This window comes from Myotis brandtii, unplaced genomic scaffold (genome assembly GCF_000412655.1).
Source record: "Myotis brandtii unplaced genomic scaffold, ASM41265v1 scaffold634, whole genome shotgun sequence".
Taxonomy (NCBI): Eukaryota; Metazoa; Chordata; class Mammalia; order Chiroptera; family Vespertilionidae; genus Myotis; species Myotis brandtii.
In genome coordinates this window covers 1,271,271-1,293,557 of record NW_005370427.1, presented here as the reverse complement: position 1 = coordinate 1,293,557, position 22,287 = coordinate 1,271,271, and the positions used below count along the sequence as shown (strand labels likewise).

Here is a 22,287-nt window from a genome sequence, read left to right as displayed (position 1 = left end):
AAAAAAATATATATTTTATTGATTTTTTACAGAGAGGAAGGGAGAGGGATAGAGAGTTAGAAACATCAGTGAGAGAGAAACATTGATCAGCTGCCTCCTGCACACCCCCTACTGGGGATGTGCCTGCAACCAAGGTACATGCCCTTGACCAGAATCAAACCCGGGACCCTTCAGTCCACAGGCCGACACTCTATCCACTGAGCCAAACTGGTTAGGGCAAAGTCACTGTTTTCTTATTAATTTTTTATCTGGAGGATCTATCCAGTGAAGTCACTGGGGTGTTAAAGTCCCCTACTATGACTGTATTGCTGTCCATCTCTCCCTTAAAGTCCTCTAGAAGTTTCTTTATATATTTAGGTGCTCCTATACTGGGTGCATATATGTTTACCAGGGTTCTAGCCTCTTCTTGTGCAGCTCTTTATAAAATACAGTAGAGTCTTCATTGTTTTCTAAGCTTCTATTAACATTCAATGCAGTGCAGGCCACAGGGGGTGTCAGCTCCATTTAAAGGGCATGTTGAACTCCACACCCCTTTGCCCTTTTTGCTTGTCCCCTCCCCCTTTTTGCTTGTCCCCTCCCCCTGTCTTTTCTCTGTGTCAGTTCATGAAGGTTATGTGACTTCCCAAAATGCCGACCCATTGTCTCTCTCAGCACCAAGAGCCTGCTTCTTAGCCTCCACCAGAAGCCTCTTGCGTGCGCTTCCACTTCATCCTGCATCCTTTCCTCCACGGCCTGTGCCCTGCCTGCTCGAGTCCATTCCACTCTGGCCTCATCTAGCTCCAGCGGCTCCCTTCTCTCTCCTGTCCCAGAGACCCCACAGCCCCAACTGCTTTCCTTGCCCACTGGCGGGGCCACTTCCTTCCCTGAGTTCTCTGTGGAACTGGGCTGACTGGGAGGACGAGGGTGATCCCTCTATAAATGCTTCCATGTGGCACCCTGTGCTGGTTTAAAATCTCTCCTCCTTCCCAGGTGCGGTAGCACCCGTAGCTGTGGAACCTGTGGCCGGGTCCACTTTAGGACACACTTGACCTGCACAGAGTCCACCACACCTGCCTGCTTCTCTGAGGTGGTGCCAATGACAAGCCCCCCTGCCCTTTCCCTTCCCCCCTCCCCCCCTCACTCCTCAGACCTCCCCCTCCGCCACACAAGGAAAGGACACTGTGGATGGGCAGGGCCCATGGTGACCATGCTAGGACTTTGGATACTCGTTCCAGGTAAAGTGCCTTGGGACTCACTTTTCCACTGTTCTCTCTGCTCCCTCAGCACCTTGTTCAATTAGAACAACCTGAGGCCATGCGGGCGGGAAGGGCGGAGTTTTGCAAACAGTAGGCGCAGGCTCTTAGGAGAAGCCCCTGGAGCAGATCTCCCTTGTCTGTGACTTACCCCGGTGTTTCTTCTCCAGGGCTGTCCAAAATGTAAGTTTTTTTCAGGTTCACGTTTAGAGAGTGGTACAAACAGTCATGACTCAGGAGGAAGGGACTTCATGTTTACACATTTATTCATTTCATAGTGAGAATGCTCATTTTAAAGAATCCTCACCCGAGGATATGTTTTCTGTTGGTCTTAAGGAGAGAGTGGAAGGGAGAGGGAGAGGGGGGAGAGAGGGAGAGAGACATCGATGTGAAAGAGCGGTGTAGGCGCCCGACATGGAAATGCAAACACAGCGCATGGTCTCTGTCTGTCTGGGGATTGCCCTTCTGCTGGGCTCCGAGTTGTTTGCAGTCAGAGGCTGTGACTTCGCGTTTGGATTCCCATCATCCAGGAGAGGCCTGGCCAATGACAGCTGCGCAATGAACAGCTGGGGGAAGAGCAGGGCAAACACGCCCTGAATGATTTCCCTGGAGATTAGAAGGCGCATTAATTATGGTGAACTGAGGGAGGTTTTCTTGAATAAGAGAGTGCGCTTGTTGGGAAGGTAATTTTAAATCAGCAGCTAGAGAAGACGGGGCTCCAGCCTCGGTGGGTGGGGAGGCCCTCTTTGTCCTGGTTTTCATTTAAACCCCATCTCGGTGGAGAGAATGGCCATGGGAAGCAGGAGCCCTTGCTTTCGTCATCCCTGCCTTTCTTTGTTGCTTCTGAGTCCTTCCTGTTCAGACAGACTCAGCTGTCCCTGCAACGGGGAGGGGTCGCAGCAGAAGTATGAAGTGGACGGAAACAGTTGTAGATTTGTGACCATGGTTGTTATAATTAGCACCTGTCTCACAGGACTGGCTGAAAGGAAGAGAATGATCAGGTCAGGGTAGCGAAGGACAGGACGGTGTCTCTGGGTGGAATGTGCCTGCTCTCAGGAGGCCAATTGCCACCCGACACAGGCCCCGAGGGCAGGGGGGCCCCAGCAGATCAGCAGCTCCTGCCTCTGAGTTTCCCTGGGCCACGCGAGCACGTTTGGTCGTGGGCGGATACAGGACCAGTCGGCAGGATCCAAGAACCACCGAGGCTCCTCAGCCCCAGCGGGGAGGCAGCGCTGGTGCCCAGGGACCTGAGAGCTCAGCTGAGCTGGCAGCTCCGGGTCTCTTGTGGTTGGGGTCGGGGAGCAAGAAGTCAGGGAAGCAGCTCACCACGCCCACGCCCCGGAGAGCCAGGCCAGCAGGATGGAGGCCAAGGACGAGTCTGGCTGCAGGGCACAGCCAGGCCTCTGCGGAGCACAGGTGCAGGGGACCCAGCTCCGACACCTGAGCTGACCGGCCCTCGGAGGACTGCCATTCACCCCTCGCAGGAGAATGATTTGCAGAGAGAGCAGAAGCTCTGCTCACCCCTCAGGTCCTGGTGTGAGTCTCTCACTGGCGGCAGAGGTTGGACCAAGGTCAAGCTCTAAAGGGAGAGGAGGCTAACGCTGCCATTACTCACGACAGGGCCCCGTTCCTCGCGCAGCAGTACCTGTGCTGGCCTCTTCTCCATTCTTCGCTGGGTGCATGGCATCACTCCTCAGGTCAGCGCTTCATACAGTTTGTATTCACACACAAGCGTGCGCACTTATGCACACACACGCACGCACACATGGACACACATGCGCGCACACGCACAGTCCCTGTGTAGTGCAGGCTCTCTTTAACTGAAGAAGACGCTGAACATGTCATGTAAGTTGATCAAACCACGTGATAAACGGCAGCAACAGGACGGACATTCAGAGGTTTTCGTGCTCATTCATCACTTCAGCCTGAAAGCACCGACACTTCCTCAAAATGTCTATTTTTCTCACTTACTGCTGGCAAGTGACTAAAATGCTGAGCTTGAAGACAACACCCTGTAAATATTAAACATATCAAAGCCTTGATGAGTGACGTGACCCATTGCTATTAAACAGATGGCTCACTAAATAATATTTAGGGGAGGCACGGTGTGGAGTGAGATTACCACAGAACTTTTATCCAGAGAAATAAGGCGTGTTTTCATGGAAATTCAATTTTTAAAATTAAAGTATATCAAGATTTATGTTAAAAGTGTTAAAAACTCAAAGATTCAGCCACTTCAGTTGTCAGATACCACTGCCCAGACCATCAGGCGCTTTAACAGGGAAAGGAAGGCCACCGAAGCCCGGGGGCAGCCTGCACGCAGCTCGCCCTCCCGCCCAGTCCTGGGCCTTCCTTGCCAACACGCACCTGGGTCTGCTCAATCCTCTGCCGTGTCCAGCAAATACTAAGTTTAAAAAAGACTGGAAAGGAGCACGTCTCCTACAGTTCTCACTTCCTGTCCATTAAAAGCGTCCTGTCAGCATTGTTGATTATTTTTATTTTTTAACATCTACAGGTTTTACTGCTCAGACATTGTGCTCACCGTTGGGTTTTTCAGAATCAATAGACTGAGTGGAAAAGGCCTTCGTTTCTACACCAGTGGCCCAGTTTCTGTTTAGCTGTGTACCTGCCACATGGCACTGATTGCTACAGTCTTACTGTGGCTTCTTGCATTGTCCCTGCTGAATCTCCGTGCTATAACGGCACAGCGGCAACGCTGGGGTAACTCAGACTGGAAGTGTGTGAGCTGCATTGGTGCTAATTTCTTTGTTCCTTGAAGAGGAAGAGGCTATGCAAACATGTACATTTTTTTTTCTGTCAATCATGTTATAGAAGATTGTTCAGTGGACCTGTCTTCTAACTTGTCCAAAAATCAGAGCACACGGCCCATGCTCCTAATTATAGTTAAGCTAATGTCTATTCCATTTAGGACAGATGGTTTTCCAATAATTTTCATATTCTCTAGGCTTAGAAATTTCCCAAGTCCTCCTCAGTACAGCGCCGTTTCAGTAATTTATCCTTTATTGGTCTTCATGTATTTTATTTTCAAATAATAAGCCTGATGGGTGGGATATGAAATCATCCTGTCATTAGGTCAGGGAGGAGCAGCCAAGATGCTGCTAGTCTAATGCGTAAAACGAAGAGCAAGTTGAGTTGGTAAAGGTTTTCACCTGGCCTCTTGTCCAATCACATTCTGTATTCTCTAACACTCGGGCCCACACCAAAGCTTTCATATGCTTTTAATACCAGCTATAAGCGTAAATACATTTGTGATGTAATTGTTCCTTTTAAATTGGGTAGGTCCATCCTGTGGGAAAGGTTTTAACAAGGCTCCTGTAACTATGAAACCGATTTAGTTACACACAATGAAGTGCTGTTAAACCACTTGCCTTACTTTCAGTTGGATGTTCCTATTTATTAATGTTTTGTCAAACATTTATTGAAGTCCAACTCTTTGGCAAGAGACAGCAAAGACAAGAAAAGGGGTAACAAGCAGAGAAAGTAAGGGCACCTGCGTCACCTTCAGGAGAGAGGAAGAGCCGTTGCCACAGACAAGAAGGTGCTGCTTAGAGATGAGCACATGTCTGGTGAGAACAGTGAGGTGGGGAGCGGTGGGATGAGGTCCTTCATCACAATCATGTGATCTTTTCCTGGAGCTTCAACCAAGAGCAGAAAACAGCCTCGAGCTTTGCCAGGGTTGGAAATCGCCGAGGACTAAGGCAGCCTGTGGAGGGCAGGATGAGTGACCGTCTACTAAAAATATTCAATGATGAGGTTTGGGGGAATATGGAATCACAGGAAGCCCGAATTGCCTAAGCATTCGCAATATTTAACTAGAGTGGAATTAACTTAAATACATATAACTTTTTTTGTAATGTTCTGAAAAAGTTTAGAAATATAAAACAAACACAAAAATCATCAAATTGGTATCAAATCATATAGTGTGGCATTTATCAACATTTAAAAAATGTGTGGGCTTTGTCTCTCTTCCATGTTCATAATTACACAGAATTAAACTTTAATTTTTTGCTTCTAACCCATCAATAATTTTGAAGAAGTTGAGCTTACAAAGGTATAGGGTTCTTTTATAGATAGACTGACAAATCTGGGGAGGTATTTTCATTATCCTGGCCGTTCAGTCATTTTTTAAAACAAGAAATTTCAGGGGCTAAGCTGAGTACAATGCAAACAAACAAGGGGATATAGAATTTGAAGGAGTGGTTAAGAAATAGGACTGTAAAAAGAACACTAATATCTAACCAGAGCTAAAGAGAGGCAGAATAAGGAAAATGGAAGAATGGCAATATTTGAAAACATAGATGTTGGTTTTCTGGAAAGAATGAAAGACATAAATATACAAATACCATGAAGCTGGCTGAGGAGATTTTTACTTAGATGTTTCACAGTGAGTTTGTAGAACAGCTATGACAAAGTGGAAACCCTACGGGCAGCGGGAGAGGAAAAACATCCATCAGAAGAAAATGAAAAATAGGCTGAGGGTAGATCTCTCAATAGCATGATGGAAACCAAAGGACAGTAGATGGACAAACTAAATTCCTCAGAAAAATTAATATCAACTTCACAACCTGTACGCACAAAAAGTCTTTCATGGATCAGGGAAAACAAAGACATTTTCAGATGCACAAAATTTAATGCATGCTCACTAAAGAAAGTGTGAAGGATGTATTTTCGGAAGAAGTGAAATGATCCTAGATCTCAGGTTTGAAATGCAGGAAGAAATCATAGACAAATAGTCTAGAAAAAATTCATGTAAATAAAATAATGGTTGTATAAAATTATAATGACCATGATCGGAATAATAATCTTCAGTTAAATATGCAGGGATGGAGATAAAATGTCAGAAAGCAACAGTGTGTAAGATGGAGGTCACGTCCATTTAAGGTGTTTGAAAATCCTTTTTACTTTTTGTGAGAGGGTTTAAGATATTGAATGACTTTAAACTGAAGGAATCAAGAGCTGATCCATCTTCATCCAGAGCAAACTGTAGAGAAGCGTGGGATTGCTGGGTCTGCCTGTGAGCCTTTCCCTTTGTTCTGACTCCAGTTCATGGGTTACCAGATTTTCCCAGCAAGTCCCAGCTCTCGCCCTCTGCGAACGCTGAGGCTGTGCTGTCTCCTTGACCTGGATGTTCTCCCACTGCCGTTAACACCTTGACCTAAAACATTCAATGTGGTACATTTTGTTTGATTTTTGTCTCTATATTGGAAGGTGGAGTCCTGACCTCATATATTTTGAAATTTTGTTTAAATATAAATGGCATTTAGATTATCTGTTGTCGAAACCTAAATAGTATCTAGTGTCTACACTCCATTTTATAATTATTTTAATGGACATTTTATTTTTTTCAAAGTGACATCAAATTTCTGTTGCTGCTGCTCATTTTCCTAAAAATTGTCATCTGTTTTCATATAAAAACATGTTAATCTACTGCCATTAAATTATCTTAAAAATATTAACCCAATTCCCTGCACTAGACCTAGGTAACTGGTTGTTTTTTTTATTTCTATGTTTTTACTTTTTCAATTTTCTAAAACATGATTAAGTATCTGCCTGAAAGGGTTATTGTTAAATTGTGAAATGGACATTTGTAAGTCATTTCTCCAATGTCTTTAGTCTGAGATTTCCACATTGTGCTTCAGCCTCATTGGTGCTGTGTAGCCACTTCCTGGAGCCCTGTGCTGATGCTGATAAATGTAAAAGGACCGAAAGCCGTTCCTCTCCCACCAGCCCTGTGCTCTGTCTCCCCAGCCAGGCCACCAGCATTGCGCCCTGACCCTGCTCCTCCCCCCATCAGCGCCCAGGAGCGGCCCAGGCTTCCTCCCTTCCCCTGCTCGCGCCTCCGCCAGCAAGTCCTGTGGAGCAGGTGTTCCAACAGTGTCCCGTGTCTTCATTCTTCCCACCTTTGCTGTGGCCACCCTGGTGCAGGTCGCCGCCATCCCTCCCCCACGCCACTCCCCACTTTCCTCTGCTTCCACACCGCTCTCCCTTCATCCCGTTTACCAGAATAGCTACAGCGATTTTTAAATACATATACATTTAAAAATTACAAATCAAATTATGCTCATCCTCTTGTTAAATATTCAGGGGCTGACTCTGACGGCTAAATAAAATCCCAATTCCTTGCCCTCCCTCTCCGCCATCCACTACACCTGCTGTCGGCTGCTCCTCCCGGAAAGTCTCTGCCTGTGTGGATCGGATGGAGACTAATTTCTCAGACGCCTCTACACGACCACCTGCCACTCTCTATTAAGCCAAACTACTTTTCTCTCCATAACAAATTGAATTAGCAGATATTTTCTTCTCTATCTGTGCACTGATCTGTCATCTATTTGATATTCTCTACTCTCTATTCTCAGAGAGGGCAGCAACCTGAGGTGGTTTTTGTTGTGTCACCGGTTCCTAGAGCAGTGCAGCCCCTGGGTGTTGTTCATTAAGTTTCTGTTGTGTGCACGAAGAAAGTAATCTTTTGCAATTTTTAATGAAAACATTTTAGTTATGTGGATAATTTTGTTAATAACAGCTAGTGGTCTTATATCCAAGAGTTAAGATCTACATTTCTGACTACATTTGTAAGTGTCTTCTGAAATTTTTCAATTAACATAAAACTTTAAAATATTGCTCAGAGTAATTTCTACTAAATTGACAACTTTGAGAAATTCTGAAAGCTGTACATGATAGTAATTTATTTCTGTCTAATCAAACAATTGGAATATGATACAATCTAGCCTATTTTTTTTTTTTAGTATGTGAAACTATGAATGACCTCCAGAATGGTAAATTTTAATTTTGAGCATCATAGACAAAAAACTAAAAATGTCAGGGCAGATCCACTTATTTGCAAATTCCTCTGCAATGAAGGATTGTTGAATTGGGCTTTTTAAAGCTATATTACACTGAGTTTTTTCACTGTTTTACTTTCTAATTCTTCGTGGAGTGACTCTTGTTTTCACGTTTTTAGCATAAATTTGCTTTCTCTTTTTCTTGTAGAATACTTTTCTGAAAGAGGTCTCTGAACTTTCTAGGCTATGTTTTTGAGCATGTCCAATTAGTTTTTTCTTTGAAATTTCAACACATAAAGGGAAAACATCATCAGTTAGGAAACTTTCACAGCTATTCAAACAGCCATAAGATTAGCTTGTGTTGTAGGAAAATATTTTATCATCCTGAAAAGTGCTTTTATAATTCAACTTAATGTAAATTAGTCATATTTCTTACTTGTCAGAATTTAATTTTTTTATTTCTGATTTGATTTCATACTATATAGAAGTCTTTTATAAAAACATTTACATTTAAAAATGTTCTTGCCTTAGAGGTGGTTTGATCTTTCATTAATAACTACATGATCTTTCATTAATAACTTTATGAATAAGCCTGTCTACATAATAATGCATTTAAATGTGGCTGCTCCCCATGGCGGGCCTGTAAAATAGAGTTCTTGTTGTTCATATTACAGCACAGAGATACACATGGATTATAACTTTTCTAACCCATAACTAGGAAGAGGCAGAATTAGGTTTGAACTCAGAATGCTCTGGGGTGGCCACAGAGGATGTGCACCTGCTGCATGAACACACTCAGGTGCAGCCTTCATTTAGGGACCAGAGTCCCCACAGGCAGCTGCGAGCTTTCCTGAGTCATGTGCTGCCCCCCTCCCCGCCACTTCCCTCCCACAGTCCGCCCCCCAGCTCTGGTGCAGGGTCTGGGTCCGACTGAGTCATGTGGTAGTTGCCCAGTCACTGGGACAAGACCCCGACTAGGCACCGAGGATGAGAGCAGACGCCCGGGAGCCGCACTTTCCCAAGTGTCTGCCAGCGAGCAGGCACCGCCTCGGGTGGACCGCTGGCCCCTGATGCCCTGGTTGCAGGACTGATTCGAGGGAAAACTGCAGGCAGGCGAATGGTCTGAGCCAACAAGTCATTTCCCTGCACAGGAGGAAGGCTGTCTCCCTGCCCGCCAGCTGCCAGGGTCAGGACCGCGCCCGCTGGCCTGAGCTCATGAGTCTAGAAAGGGGGACGTCGGCCATCTCAGAGGAGTTGGACTGTCCTGAGGGGCTGTGGTCGCTGCACTCTCTGCGCAGCTGGAGAGAACTTGCAAAATCCGAGTCTTTCCAGTGATTCTCTTAAAGCCCTGGCCTGACTCGCCTCTCCTCAGACCACCTGCACTGAGCTTCCCGGGTTCTCACTGCCCCTGGCCTTTGACTTTGCTGCCTTGGCCTCCCTCTCAGGTCAGTGCCCCCTGGTCCCACTGTGCTTCCTACGCTGTGTTAACACCTAGAGCCCTGCTGAGCGATCCCCAGTAGCCAGGCAGCAGAGGCCCTGGAGCAGCAGGTGGAGCCTGCCAGCCTTCTGAGCCCAGCTGCAGCTTTTTATTTCTTTCCTTTGAGAGAAAAGGGCGATTAAAAATAATTCAGATCCAACCAACGTGCCTGTGGGCTCCTCTTACAGGGAAATCGCGCCATCAGTCAGTCTGTGCCTTGGAAGCAGCTCTTTCAAATGTCTGAGCACGAAAGATGCACAAACCTTAGTTCTAAGCATTAGTGCGCTTCAGTGACTGAGTGACTGTGAGTACCTGTTCGCTGTGGGGAGTGTCAGGAGCCAGACTTCAGGGTATTTTGAGACCTCACTGTGCCCCTGAGACCGCACTGTGCCTCTGAGACCTCACTGTGCCCCTGAGACCTCACTGTGCCTCTGAGACCTCACTGTGCCCCTGAGACCTCACTGTGCCCATGAGACCTCACTGAGCCCCTGAGACCTCACTGTGCCCTTTGTGTGGCTGTGGTTAAGGGACAGGGTCTCAGGCACGGAGTTTCTGAAAGATGCTAAGAAAGGCTCTTTGATGAGGCTCCTGTCTGAGGATTTTCAAGATTCTCCTTTGTTGTTGGAGAAAAAGGAGAATCCCAGACGAGGGGCGAAGTTAAGCTGTTTGACCCGGTGTGATGCGTGCCTCCTCCGTTCAAGGAAAGTTCAGGTACACGCTAGATTCCAGGACAGTAATTCTGTAGTGAGTTACTTGAAAGCATACAGGAGAATGGATAAATAAATGAAATTGGGGGGATCACCTTTGGAATTGTTTTAAATAAATTTATAACTATTTTAAGTGCTGCTTTGTAAGCAATGGAAGGCCAATGGTGTGCAGTTGGCATCCTTTAATGAAAGCAACATTTTTAGCTGGATTTTTTCTATTCTGCTAGTCTGTGGATCACAGAAAATTTAATCAAATATTCTACACCTCTTAACACCCTGGGACTTCAGCTGTGCAATTTCTGAAAATGTTTGTGTCCCCATCATAGGCCATCTGGCTCCAGCAGGTTTGGGGGGCCCTTGAGGAACTCATGTGCCTGGTGTACACAGCGTGTCCTGGGGGCAGATGTAGCCGAACATGCAGACTCCCATGGGCTCTGTTCCCAGCTGGTGGCCCGCACTGTCCTTGCTACCATTTTCCCCCAAACTGTAAACGTGAGCGAATTCCTGTGGGGCCTCCCATTCTAAGTTTCTCATGTTTTATTTCCTCCCCCTAGCACACCATTAGGGCTCTTCCTTCCACTCTGCTCCATGTTCCTCACATGATGCTTTTTTCTTTCTCTTTTCACTTCAGATTCAAATCCACCCTGATTACGGATCCCATCTTCTTCTTTTTTCTTTTGCTAATAACTCAACCTTGACTCAGAGGTAAATTTACCCTGAAGGTAATGAAGCTTAAACTGTAAGAATTGGTAAGAAACACAGAAAAAATATTTAAAATAGAAATATAATGGAAGTCCATAAGCAACTAATGAATAGAAGAACTGTAAGACTTTTCAGGATTTAGAAATTGGTGATTTGTTGTGCTCCCTTATCTTTTGAAACACTCACATTTGTACCAACACTTGTCTGTAAATTTGAGTTCTATTTTGTTTTATGTGTCAGACAACAAAACCTGGAGCAGTCCCTGCCCTGACTGTCAGCGTCAGTGAAAGTCACACTGTGAAGATGTGACTCAGTGCAGCGCTCTGGTGTGGGGTCACCCGGGTGAAACCAGGGCCCCATAAGTCATTAAGTAGGACTTTGGGAAGTTACTCAGCATCTCTAGGCTTCAGCTTTCTCATTTACAGGGGGAGATTAGAAAATGTAATTCCTTGTAGTTCCTTGTAATTGTATGATAATACACGGAAAATAACATCTGGTGGAAATCAAGTACTTAACAGAATGCCCTGTGGGAAGGCCCCTGGGCTTCCTTGGCCTCTCACAGGAGCCTGTGGATTCCCCACGCTCCTTCGGCTGGACGTGCAGGGAGATGCGGTCTCGTGTGGAACTGATCTTCCCTCTCTTTCCTTACACGGCAGAGTTCTGCTTTCACTGACTTTATGTATGTACACCCCATTAAGATTCAGTTTGAACAAAGGGCTCCGTGACTGTGTGTATTTGAACACCACTGCTCTTGCAACTTTTGTGTAAGGAATCACATGCTAACAATCGTAAAAATATTAAACACTGAAGGCAAGTGATAATGTGTTCTCTAGCTGACCCAAATCTTATATGTAGGAATGATGAGACACTATAAGAAAACAAAAGAAAGCTGACAACAGCAAAGTCTGCTTCTACCAGTAGATCAGAGAGTAAGCACTCAGTGGAATAAGTAAAAAAGAAGTAACGGAGAAATGTAAACGCCCCCCAATTCTCAGGGTATTGAGAGGACCATCAGGTTCTTCTCAGCACATGAGACTGAGCCTCATGTGGATCCCAGGTGGTTGTTATTTGTATCCAATATTAGAAGAAAGTGAGAACTCAACCAGCAGGAGGATTTTGAGAGGGAGCTGACACTGGAAATTTGTATATAACTCCCACAGATCTCTTTTATTGTGTTTAATCTTTTAATTGTACTTTTTAATTGGAAAAAAATGACCTCTATAATTTCTACTCAAATTGTTAGACAAAATAATTGTAACCCCTCTTTAATTTGAGAGCTCTTCAAATATATGAACCCACACCATCCCCAGATATCTCCACTTCCAATTAAAAGGTGATTGTTTGATGAAGGGACTAGAGATATTTTCTTTGATGTTTGTAAATCAATGAGAAATAGGAAACAATCACCATCTCCAAAGTTTCATGTTCAGAGACCTTCATGGGCCTTCAGGCACGTCTTTCTGAATGAAGTCTTTCTTGTGATCAGAATTACTCCCTTTTTCTTTTGTCCTGCTTGACTATGAATGAACAGGAAGCTGTTTTTTGTTCATCTAATTCCTTTCACTGCAGCATTTGTATATTAGGAATTGGCCAGGAGGAGGCGGTAAGGAAGGAGTAGATGTGACATATGTAAAGGAAGTTCCTGCCAAATAACAGAGGCAGCAACTGAGGGACAAGTGAAGGAAAGTCATAGTTGGAGAGAGGAAATCAAGGTCAAGTTTTCAGACTGAAGGCCTTGATTACCATCCTGAGGATGGAAAACAGGAGTGGATGGTAGAAATTTTAGGTGAATTCCAGAATGCTGGAAAGTGCAGATCACTTATCAGTCTAGAGCCTGGGCAACCCTGTAGACCAGAACCCGAATGAGGCAGCACAAGCCAACAAGAAATGGTGGCATGGAAGTGGGGTGCTGTGCGTTACCACGTGTCCGCTTGCTTCTTCATGGTCCAAGCGTATTTGCCAAATATGTGAAAGTGTTTGAATATAGGAAAGGCAGAAGGAAGCTGACAAATAAGAATGTATCAGGAATAGGGTTTCCAGAGTGACTAGGTGAATTTTAGGAAATGTTTTGCATGTTTAGTCAGAATATGTAAATTATAAGCCCATTCATTTATCAAAATGATTACAAGCTATAATTTTTGAGTGAAGCCAGGCTTGAAACATTATTTCTCCTAATCTCATTGTTAGTAGTGTTTTTACCAAATATCTGTGATTGTCCCATCACCAATGGTCACATGCACTTCCCTGGCCCTTTTTGTTGGTGCTTGAAATATATGCTGACCTTGAGGGGTGGGAGGGGTTACAGGTCTCACTATGGAGGAGAGGGTTTAAGATTCTGTGTGGCCGGTCAGAGAAAGATAGATACCATGTGACCTCACGTATATGTAGAATCTCATGAACTAAATAAACTGATGAACAAAATAGAAACAGAAGCCTGGATGCACGGAACAGACTGAGAGCTATTGAGGGGAAGAACTAAATAAACTGATGAACAAAATAGAAACAGAGGCTTGGATGCACGGAACAGACTGAGAGCTGTTGAGGGGAGGGAAGTGGGTGAAAGTAGGTGAAGGGATTAAGCAAAAAACATCTATGTATATCACACACAGAGAACAGTTGGTGATAGCCAGAGGGAAAGGGGTGGGTGGGTGGAGGTGAGTACAGTTGGGGGAATGGGCATGGGAAGATACTGCTTTGGGTGATGGGCACATGATGCAGTGGGCAGTTGATGTTTGGTTGAGTTGTACACTTGAAACCTGTATGGTTTTGTGAACCAATATCACCTCAATAAATTCAATTTAAAAAAATTGAAAGGATTTTTTGATGAGTCTAGAAAGGGGGGCATCGACCATCTCAGAGGAGTCGGACTGTCCTGAGGGGCTGTGGCCCAGCGGGACCAGGGCACTGTGCAGTACAGGACTTCCAGAATGGTAGAGTGAGGATCTGTGTATATCTGCTCCTTCATAGAGTAGGAAAATGCTGGCAAAATTTTTTAAGAACTTTGAAAATTAATCAAATTCCTACAAAAATATGAGAAACAATTTATTCAAGAAAAATGGCCGAACCTTGGTCAGAAGAGCAAGGTTTGTGGCTTGGTGTCCCGAGGGACAGTTCTTCGAGGTATGAAGCTGCAGCCTGCAGCCTGGGGGGCGGGCCTGCTCAGAGCCTGGAGAAGCCCCACCGGCATCGGCATCGCCACACTGAGACTCTGCCCGAGCTCCCTGGGAAAAGGCCCCACACAGGCATTGCTGCTGTTTGACCCTGGGAGGAGGGAACAATATATCCAGAGTTGCCACATCGTGTCATTGAAAATGTTCAGTTTTCAACAAAAATTATGAAGCATAGGAAAATAGCAGTCAATAGCCAACAGTGTCCTCAGGAATTCACATGTTGATTCTTAGTAGACAAAGACTGGTAAGTCAACTATTATGAATAGATTCAAAGAAACAAAGGATACCCTGTCTAACAAATTAAACGAAATATGACAGTACAACCAGTTCATCAGCAAGAGTTGGGGGACATGCGGGTTCAGGCTTAAGGAAATTTCTGACCAATAGTGAGATGGCTGAGGAGAGACAAGCGCAGACAGGTGACTGCATACCAGAGATCATATAGATGATAAAGTTAAAGAGTGACGACACCTTCTCACCACAAACATAACATCATTGAGGTAGAAACAGCCAAAAAAATAAAAGAACCAATACAGATTTTGGAGTTGAAAACTACAATGATTGAATTTTATAAAAAAATCACTAGAGGGGATCAACAACAGATCTGAACTGGCAGAAGGAAGGTTCAGCAAACTTGCAGTTACACCAATTAAGAGTATTCAGTCAAAGAGACAGAAAGAGAAAGAAGAAACAGTATAAATAGGGCCAGAGCCTGTGCATCTGCAGTGGGTGGGGCAGCGGAAACATGAGGGGGCCCAGAGGAAAGGCGCAGAGAATGTGTGAAACAAAGATGGCCAATAATTTCCCAGTTTGGTGAAAAGCATCACCTACTCACCAGGAAGCTCAGTGAGCGCTGAGTGGGAGAACAGCAAAAGGTACAACCTTACCATGAAGCACTGAGTTTTCTGCAAAGAGGAGGTACCAGCAGTTCCCAAAAGGTTAGTTTCTTGGAGGTGCATCTGAATGTTGGTAAAACAATAAAATAAAACATCATCACAGGTGTCCCTAAGCAACCCTCAAATAAAAAGAAAATACAGATTAGGAAGCTCAAATCAAGAATCTTTTGGCTTGTCTGTATCTTTCTATTTATGCTGGGGTCTCTCAATTTGCAATCTGTCTCCGTTTTGAAGGCCCATTCACAGGACCCTGCGCGAACACAAGACCGTGTGGAAGATGCTGAAAACAGTTCCAGATTTAACTTCTCAGCTGACAGATGACCATCTGAGGATTCTCAGTAAGAACGTCATTTCTGAAACCTGGATAAAAGGCAGCACAGGTAATGGACTCTGGAGGGACGCTTGGCAAAATCAAATGCGTGTCCCCATTTTGATTCTCTGTCAATTATAATATGCACTAGAGCAGTGGTTCTCAACCTTCTGGCCCTTTAAATACAGTTCCTCATGTTGTGACCCAACCATAAAATTATTTTCATTGCTATTTCATCACTGTAATGTTGCTACTGTTATGAATTGTAATGTAAATATCTGATATGCAGGATGGTCTTAGGTGACCCCTGTGAAAGGGTCGTTCGACCGCCAAAGGGGTCGCGACCCACAGGTTGAGAACCGCTGCACTAGAGGCTTGGTGCATGAATTCCTGCACCAGTGGGGTCCAGCTGGCTGGCCAGGAGGAGGGGCCATGGGTGGTTGGCTGGCTGGCCCCACACCCAATGGGGGTTGGGGGGCCATTGGGGTGGGGTCCAGCTGTCCAGCCAGGAGGAGGGGCCGTGGGTGGTTGGCCGGCCAGCCCCAGCCCCTGGTTGAACTCCTGGTCAAACTCCCAATCGAGGGGACAGTTTTTATGTTAGCCTTCTATTATATAGGACTAGAAGCCCGTTGCACTAAGATTCACGCAATAGGCCTTCCTTCCCCTGGCTGCCGGCACCAGTTTTCTTCCAGCATCTGGGACCCAGACCTTTGGTCCGGCCGCAGCAGAGAAGCCAAGCCTCAAGGCTAGGCTTCTCCCCTCCAGCCGCAGCGAGGCTTGGCTGTGGCTGCAGCAGAGAAGCCAAGTCTCTTCAGTCTTCAGTCTTCAGTCTTCAGTCTTCGCTCCTCGCCTGTGTATGCAAATTAACCGCCATCTTTGTTGAGCTAATTTGCATAGTCACTCTGATTGGCTAGTGGGCGTAGCGGAGTAATACCAATTTGCATGGCTCTCTTTTATTAGTGTAGATTATTTTATTGGACATGTTAAAAATGTACTGTGTAGAGGTATTTTGTTTGTAAGGATATAAGTCACGGAATGAATTACATTTCACACCTTAGAACTTAGGTTTAGAGACAGTCACGAGCATTTCTCCACCTGAGGACACAGCAGAGTCACTGGGAGACTCACTGGGATGCACTGCAGTGCTCACCCCGCCCTGTGCTTTCTGCTTCCAGGGCTGGGGCGGGGCTTAATTTGCACGTCCAGTAATGTTCCAGGTGATGCTGCCAGTCTGAGGACCACACTTTGAAAACCACTCGTTGGTATGCACATTTAATAACAATCTGGCATAGGTGCTCATAGTTAAGGCAGGAAGTGGTCAAAGTGATTATTTGACTGATTCCAATACTAATTAGTTATTGGGGGAAAAAACCTCTCCAGACAGATTTCCAGTTTCCCAATTTTAATTCCTAGCTCCTTTACCAAGCGTATATTGGGTGCGTTAGGAGAGTATTTTATATCTTAATTGGTGGCAGGCAAGTCAACACACATGGAGTCACACACCTAAACCAAGAGTTCAGCATTTGTTCTTCTTTTTGTGATTATTAAGTATCTACTAGAAAAGAGAAACCAATTTACTTAATTCATTTTTTTTGTGTGTCAGGGAATCTTCCTTATTTATTAATCACAGTAACAAATAAAAGTAGCTTATTATTTGTTTCTTTTCTTTTTTTATTGAATTTATTGGGTTATATCAGTTAACAAATTATATAAGTTTCAGGTGTAAATTCTATAATACATCACCTCTATATTGTACTGTGTGTTCACCCCAAGTCAAATCTCCTTCCATACCCTCTTCTACCTCCCCCGCCCCCCTGTCCTCTGGTAATCGCCATACTGTTGTCAGTGTCTATGAGTTTTTTGTTGTTGTTTGTTTTTGCTTAATCCCTTCACCTTTTTTACCCAGCCTCACAAGCCCCACTCCCCTCTGACAGCTGTCAGTTTGTTCTCTGAGTCTGTTTCCATTTTGTTTGTTGGTTTATTTTGTTCATTAGATTCCACATATGAGTGAGATCATGTTATACTTGTCTTTCTCTGACTGCTTTATTTCACTTAGCATAATACTCTCCAGGTCCCTCCATGCTGTCTCTAAGGGTAAGAGAAGAGCCTTCTTTTTTACAGCTGCACAGTATTCCATGGCATAAATATACACAGATTTTTTTATCCACTCATCACTGACGGGCACCTGGGACCCTAAGGCACAAAGCATCATGCACGTATCCTGGTTCGAGTGGACTTCAAACACACTTTACCGCAGGTCTGCGCTCGCTCTCCACCCCTCCCCATCGAGCTGCTAGTCTGAGCAAGTGGTTCCTCAGGGTCACTGCGTTGAAAGTCTAACTGTAACTTCAGAGAATGCGTGTCTGCTGGAAACAGGACACGTTTCGAGAGTTTTCCCTGATGGTTCTCCTTCATAGCTTCATTTAATCTGCCATCAAGCAGGGAAGACTAAGTCACGGCGGTGTTGCAGGGGACGAATGATATTGGAAGAAAGAACAAACTTTCAACATTGCTTTGCTGTCAGTTTGAGCGTAGGACTTAAAAATGTATTTGTGTTGTCATATATCCCTGAAATTATATTCCTTATGGTGAAAAATGTGAAATCAACCTGAATGGCCTTGGCTAGAGAGTGGCCAGCAATAGGGTGGTAAGTGGCCTTGCAATGCTAGCTGTGGTTGAAGAGAATGAGGCAGATCTGCATATATTGACGTGGAGGCCAAAAACCCCACAACAGCAAACAGAACAACTGTAGCATTAATAGGTAATATGAACACATGTGTATTTTCATAAATACCTGAAGTTATATATAAACTAGAGGCCTGATGCACAAAATTTGGGCAAGAGTTGACCTTCCTTCCCCCAGCTAATTAGCATATTATGCTTTTATTATTATAGATCTATAAAAACACCTGGCAAAGTCCACAGGGATACATCCTGAAGGACAATCCCAAAATACCTGTTTTGAAAGTTGTTACCCTGGTGGGGGAGAGAGGAGTTGAAGGGCAGTGACTGGGACAATGACCTCTCTTTTCCCCATATCTTTGTGTTGAATTTTCCATAGTGCAGTGGTTCTCAACCTTCCTAATGCCGCGACCCTTTAATACAGTTCCTCATGTTGTGGTGACGCCCAATTTCATTGTTACAAATTGAACATAATTAAAGCATAGTGATTAATCACAAAACAATATGTAATTATATATGTGTTTTCTGATGGTCTTAGGCTACCCCTGTGAAAGGGTCGTTTGACCCCCAAAGGGGTCGTGACCCACAGGTTGAGAACCGCTGCCGTTGTGAGTGTATATCCACGAGTCAGTGTTTGTAACTACACAATTATTTTTTTCACAAAGGTTTTAAAATTACAAGTAGAAGCAAATATTCTGATGGCATCTTGCTGACTCAGGTGATTGACTGTTAAAATATGAACTTTCCTTCCTGGACAAATGTCACTTTGATCATTTATGTGAAATAAGGCATCCCAGCTCACATCTCATACTTTCAAATGCTGCTTAAAAATTCCAGTCTCTGTGTTTACTGTCTGTGTGGAAGCCCTTCTCTTGAGTTTTTAAGTTACCGATTCTGACAACTCAGTTATTTCACTTACCGACTTTTGTAAACCTTTTTGTTCATCCAACGTAACAAGCAAGCCCAACCGGGTATCTTTCCCCCCTGGGATGCGCTTCCTCCCCTGCTGCAATGGACAGTGTCCCGCAGCCTCTCACCAGGTGCTGACGCTCAGCCTGCCACCCAGGCTGTGGTTTCTCACCTGCAGTTCCAACAGCTGTTGGCACCTTCTGTCTGCCCTGGCACAGGTCCTTGGGTTTCACTGTTAAGGCAGCTCCCTAACCTTCCCCGCACGCGCTCAGCCTGTCACTAGTCTTCTCACGCAAGGCCGTAGGAACTGTGATTGAAGTACTGAATAGCACACACGTCTCCAGTTTAAATGAATATGGTACTGAAACACGATTACTCTATCACTATCCTAAAAATACTATGCATAATACATGTCCCAAATAGTACCCCTTTCTGTATGCTAATAGGTATACAGTTTACTTAAAGGGATCTCAAGAGTGTCCATTGCACTATTGTTTTATGCTCTGGGCAGGGGGCATTTTTTTGATTGGCAACCTAAAGCTCAGGGAAGCTAAAATAATTATTTTGCTTGAGAATCCAGGGTAGTGGCTAACCTGGAATTAGATTCTTGATCAAAATTTTATGACTATCTACTTTTATATTAACATTGAAATATTTCTATGAACTTATTGAAGGTTTTTTTTCTTTCGTTCACTATATCATCTTTACTCTGTTTTCTTTATTTGAAGCCCATTAAATTTCATTGTTTCATTTTGCTCCTAACTTTTGATGTTATACCTCAAAACACCATGGCTCCTCATTTTAATATACTCATATTTATTTTTTTAAAATATGTCTTCATTTATTTTTATATATAGAGAGAGATATGACGGGAGAAGGGAAAGAAAAATAGAAACATGAATTTGAGAGAGAAACATTGATTTACTGCCTCCTGCACACCCCCTACTGGGGATCGAGCCCACGACCTAGGCATGTGCCCTGACCTGGAATCAAACTGATGACCTCTTAGTGCATGGGTTGATGCTCAACCACTGAGCCACATTGGCTAGGCACTTTTATGTTTATTTTTTGTGCTCAGAATCTTTTTTATATTACTAAATTTTTAACATTTTCTTAACCTGCTCAGACTTTATTGTCTGTTGTGGTTTAAATTTCATTTAACATATTGTAAACACAGTAAGTAAATCTCATAAAATATGTAGCGGGCATCACTCTGTGTATGGGAACTGTGATTCAAATAATGTGCTCTTGCCACGGAAGGAGTCAAACCTGTGGTCCCTCCGCCACGCCGCTGCCCCCAGGGGTCTGCTTCTGACCCTCTTGCAGAGAAATGATTGTTAGGTCCTTAGAAATAGTCTGTCAGGACCCTGTATTTTAATAATGTGCTTTGGGAAAAGTTTAGTTGTGCTTACATGACATTATTCTCTTTTTTGAAAACCTCTGGGAGAAATATATTCAGTGATTTTGAGACTTCTAGGCAAGTTATATTTAAAATTCTCTTATAGTTGCTAAATCACATAACCAATCAGATTTCTCATTTTGTATGGCATGTGAAATAGTTTAGGGACATTGTTATAGCCTTTAAAAACTTTGTGACATTAACATTTTTTAAAAGTAAGGCAAATGGAGCAAAAACTGTCTGCTCACTCAGTACTATCTCCTGGCAAATATATAGGATTTTACACAATTTGTTTTTTAATTTGTTCTTGTTTTTATCTTTTTTCTCACCCATTTTGCCTTCATTCTATTTCATCACTAACTTTTAAAGCAATGCTGTATGTATTTTTGTAAGCTCACTTACTGCAACAAGATAGAGTCTGAATGAATGAATTATATCACTTACTGAAAAAATCAGAGGCCTCTACCTTAGTACCCATGTGAACAAACAATTTTGAAATAAGAAATTTTCTTAGTGAAAAGGACTAAGTAAAAAGATGATAAGGTAACAGGTTTTAAAGTTATTAAAAACAATCACCAATAATTTATAGCTATTATTTCTACCTTTATGAAATCTCTAGAAATATTTGGCAGAAGGTATCAATACTGAGAGGCTATTCCAATGGAAGGTCCAAGCCCAAAATAAAGTGAAATGAATTTCTTCTCATTTCTTCTTCCGCTTAGCTCTGAGCTAGATAATATTTATTTATTTGTGTTTTTAAAAAAATATCAAAACAAATATCCAGTTTTATTTATACCTTATCTTCCACACATAAAAATATTCTAAATAGGTTATTAGGCTTGTGTCTTAAAATAATTATTCCTAGTACCTAGAGAGGAACAATTGCCCTTAAGAACAAACTCCACCTCCAAAGATATTTTAATTCCACAAAAGCTATGCAAAGGCCACTCAAGCGTTGCTTTTGTTATGTTACTTCTGGGACTATTTAGGCCTTTATATGGGGATTCCATGAATTAAACCATGGGCTTAAAATTCATATAACTTTCTGGTATTTTCCTAAGCTCCCACCTGAGTAGAAAATAGGCCATCAAGGAGCTTTATTTCATTTCTCAGAGGACAGAATTCTAAGAAAAACAAACGAGTTTTTCCCCCAAATGTTTTATGAGATTCTTTGGAGATACATACAACAGGATCATTAATTAAGCTTTCATTCATTCAAGTATTTGCTAGGGGCCTACAACATTCAGGTGGCATGCCATGCGCTGAAGGTACTGAGGGCGCGTCAGAGGCCCTTCCTGCCCCAGGAGGTTGTGGTCACCCGCGGAAACCGAAAAGGCAGAGAGAGCCCCAAACAGAAGTCCTGCGAGGACGCCTGGGACGGGAGGTGGTCAGGATGGCGAGCAGGGCGGAGGGTAGGAGAGGCTTCAGAATCAACCACATGACCACATGACCTGGTTCAACTGTAGCCCCTGGAAACATTAGAAACCGTTTAGGATGGTCGATTTCAGCTGAGGGTCCTGTGTAGACCCTTAGCAGGGAATTCGCACACGTTTGCTTTAATCTAACTTTATGTTTGGCCTCTCACCTTTTGAAAGTCACAGTCAAAGCGATTCATTAAACCTTCCATTATTAGTATTCTTATTTCTTTTTGAATGTTTCTGTTCACCTGGTACAAATGTGGTAAACTGATATTTTAAAATATAAAGTCTTCCACTAGGAAATTCCTTCAAGTCCTATGGAAAGATTTCTTTTGTCTTTTCATGTCACACAGGTTGACTAGATAAGTAATTTAAAGAAACGTACTGGTAACCAACATGATTTTATCGATTCTTTACTTTTATAAAGCCTGGGGATGAAGATTTAATGCCATTTTTATCTCTATTGTTTTAATTCTTATGGTCAGACTAGAGGCCTGATGCACAGTAGGGTTCGTAGGCCTGGCCAGGGATCAGGGCAGATCAGGTCCGCAGGCTCCCGGCCCCACTGGTCACCCACCCTGTTCC

At 43.7% G+C, this 22,287-nt stretch overlaps 1 protein-coding gene across 1 annotated transcript in view; it reads left to right on the top strand.

Moving 5' to 3' along the window:
* CNBD1 (cyclic nucleotide binding domain containing 1) overlaps nucleotides 1–22,287 on the top strand; it is a 195,813-nt gene that overhangs the window by 49,423 nt on the left and 124,103 nt on the right. The window contains exon 5 of the mRNA XM_014528438.1: nucleotides 15,219–15,364. Within this exon, the coding sequence (XP_014383924.1) occupies nucleotides 15,219–15,364 (146 nt within the window). The remainder of the gene's footprint in view (nucleotides 1–15,218; nucleotides 15,365–22,287) is intronic.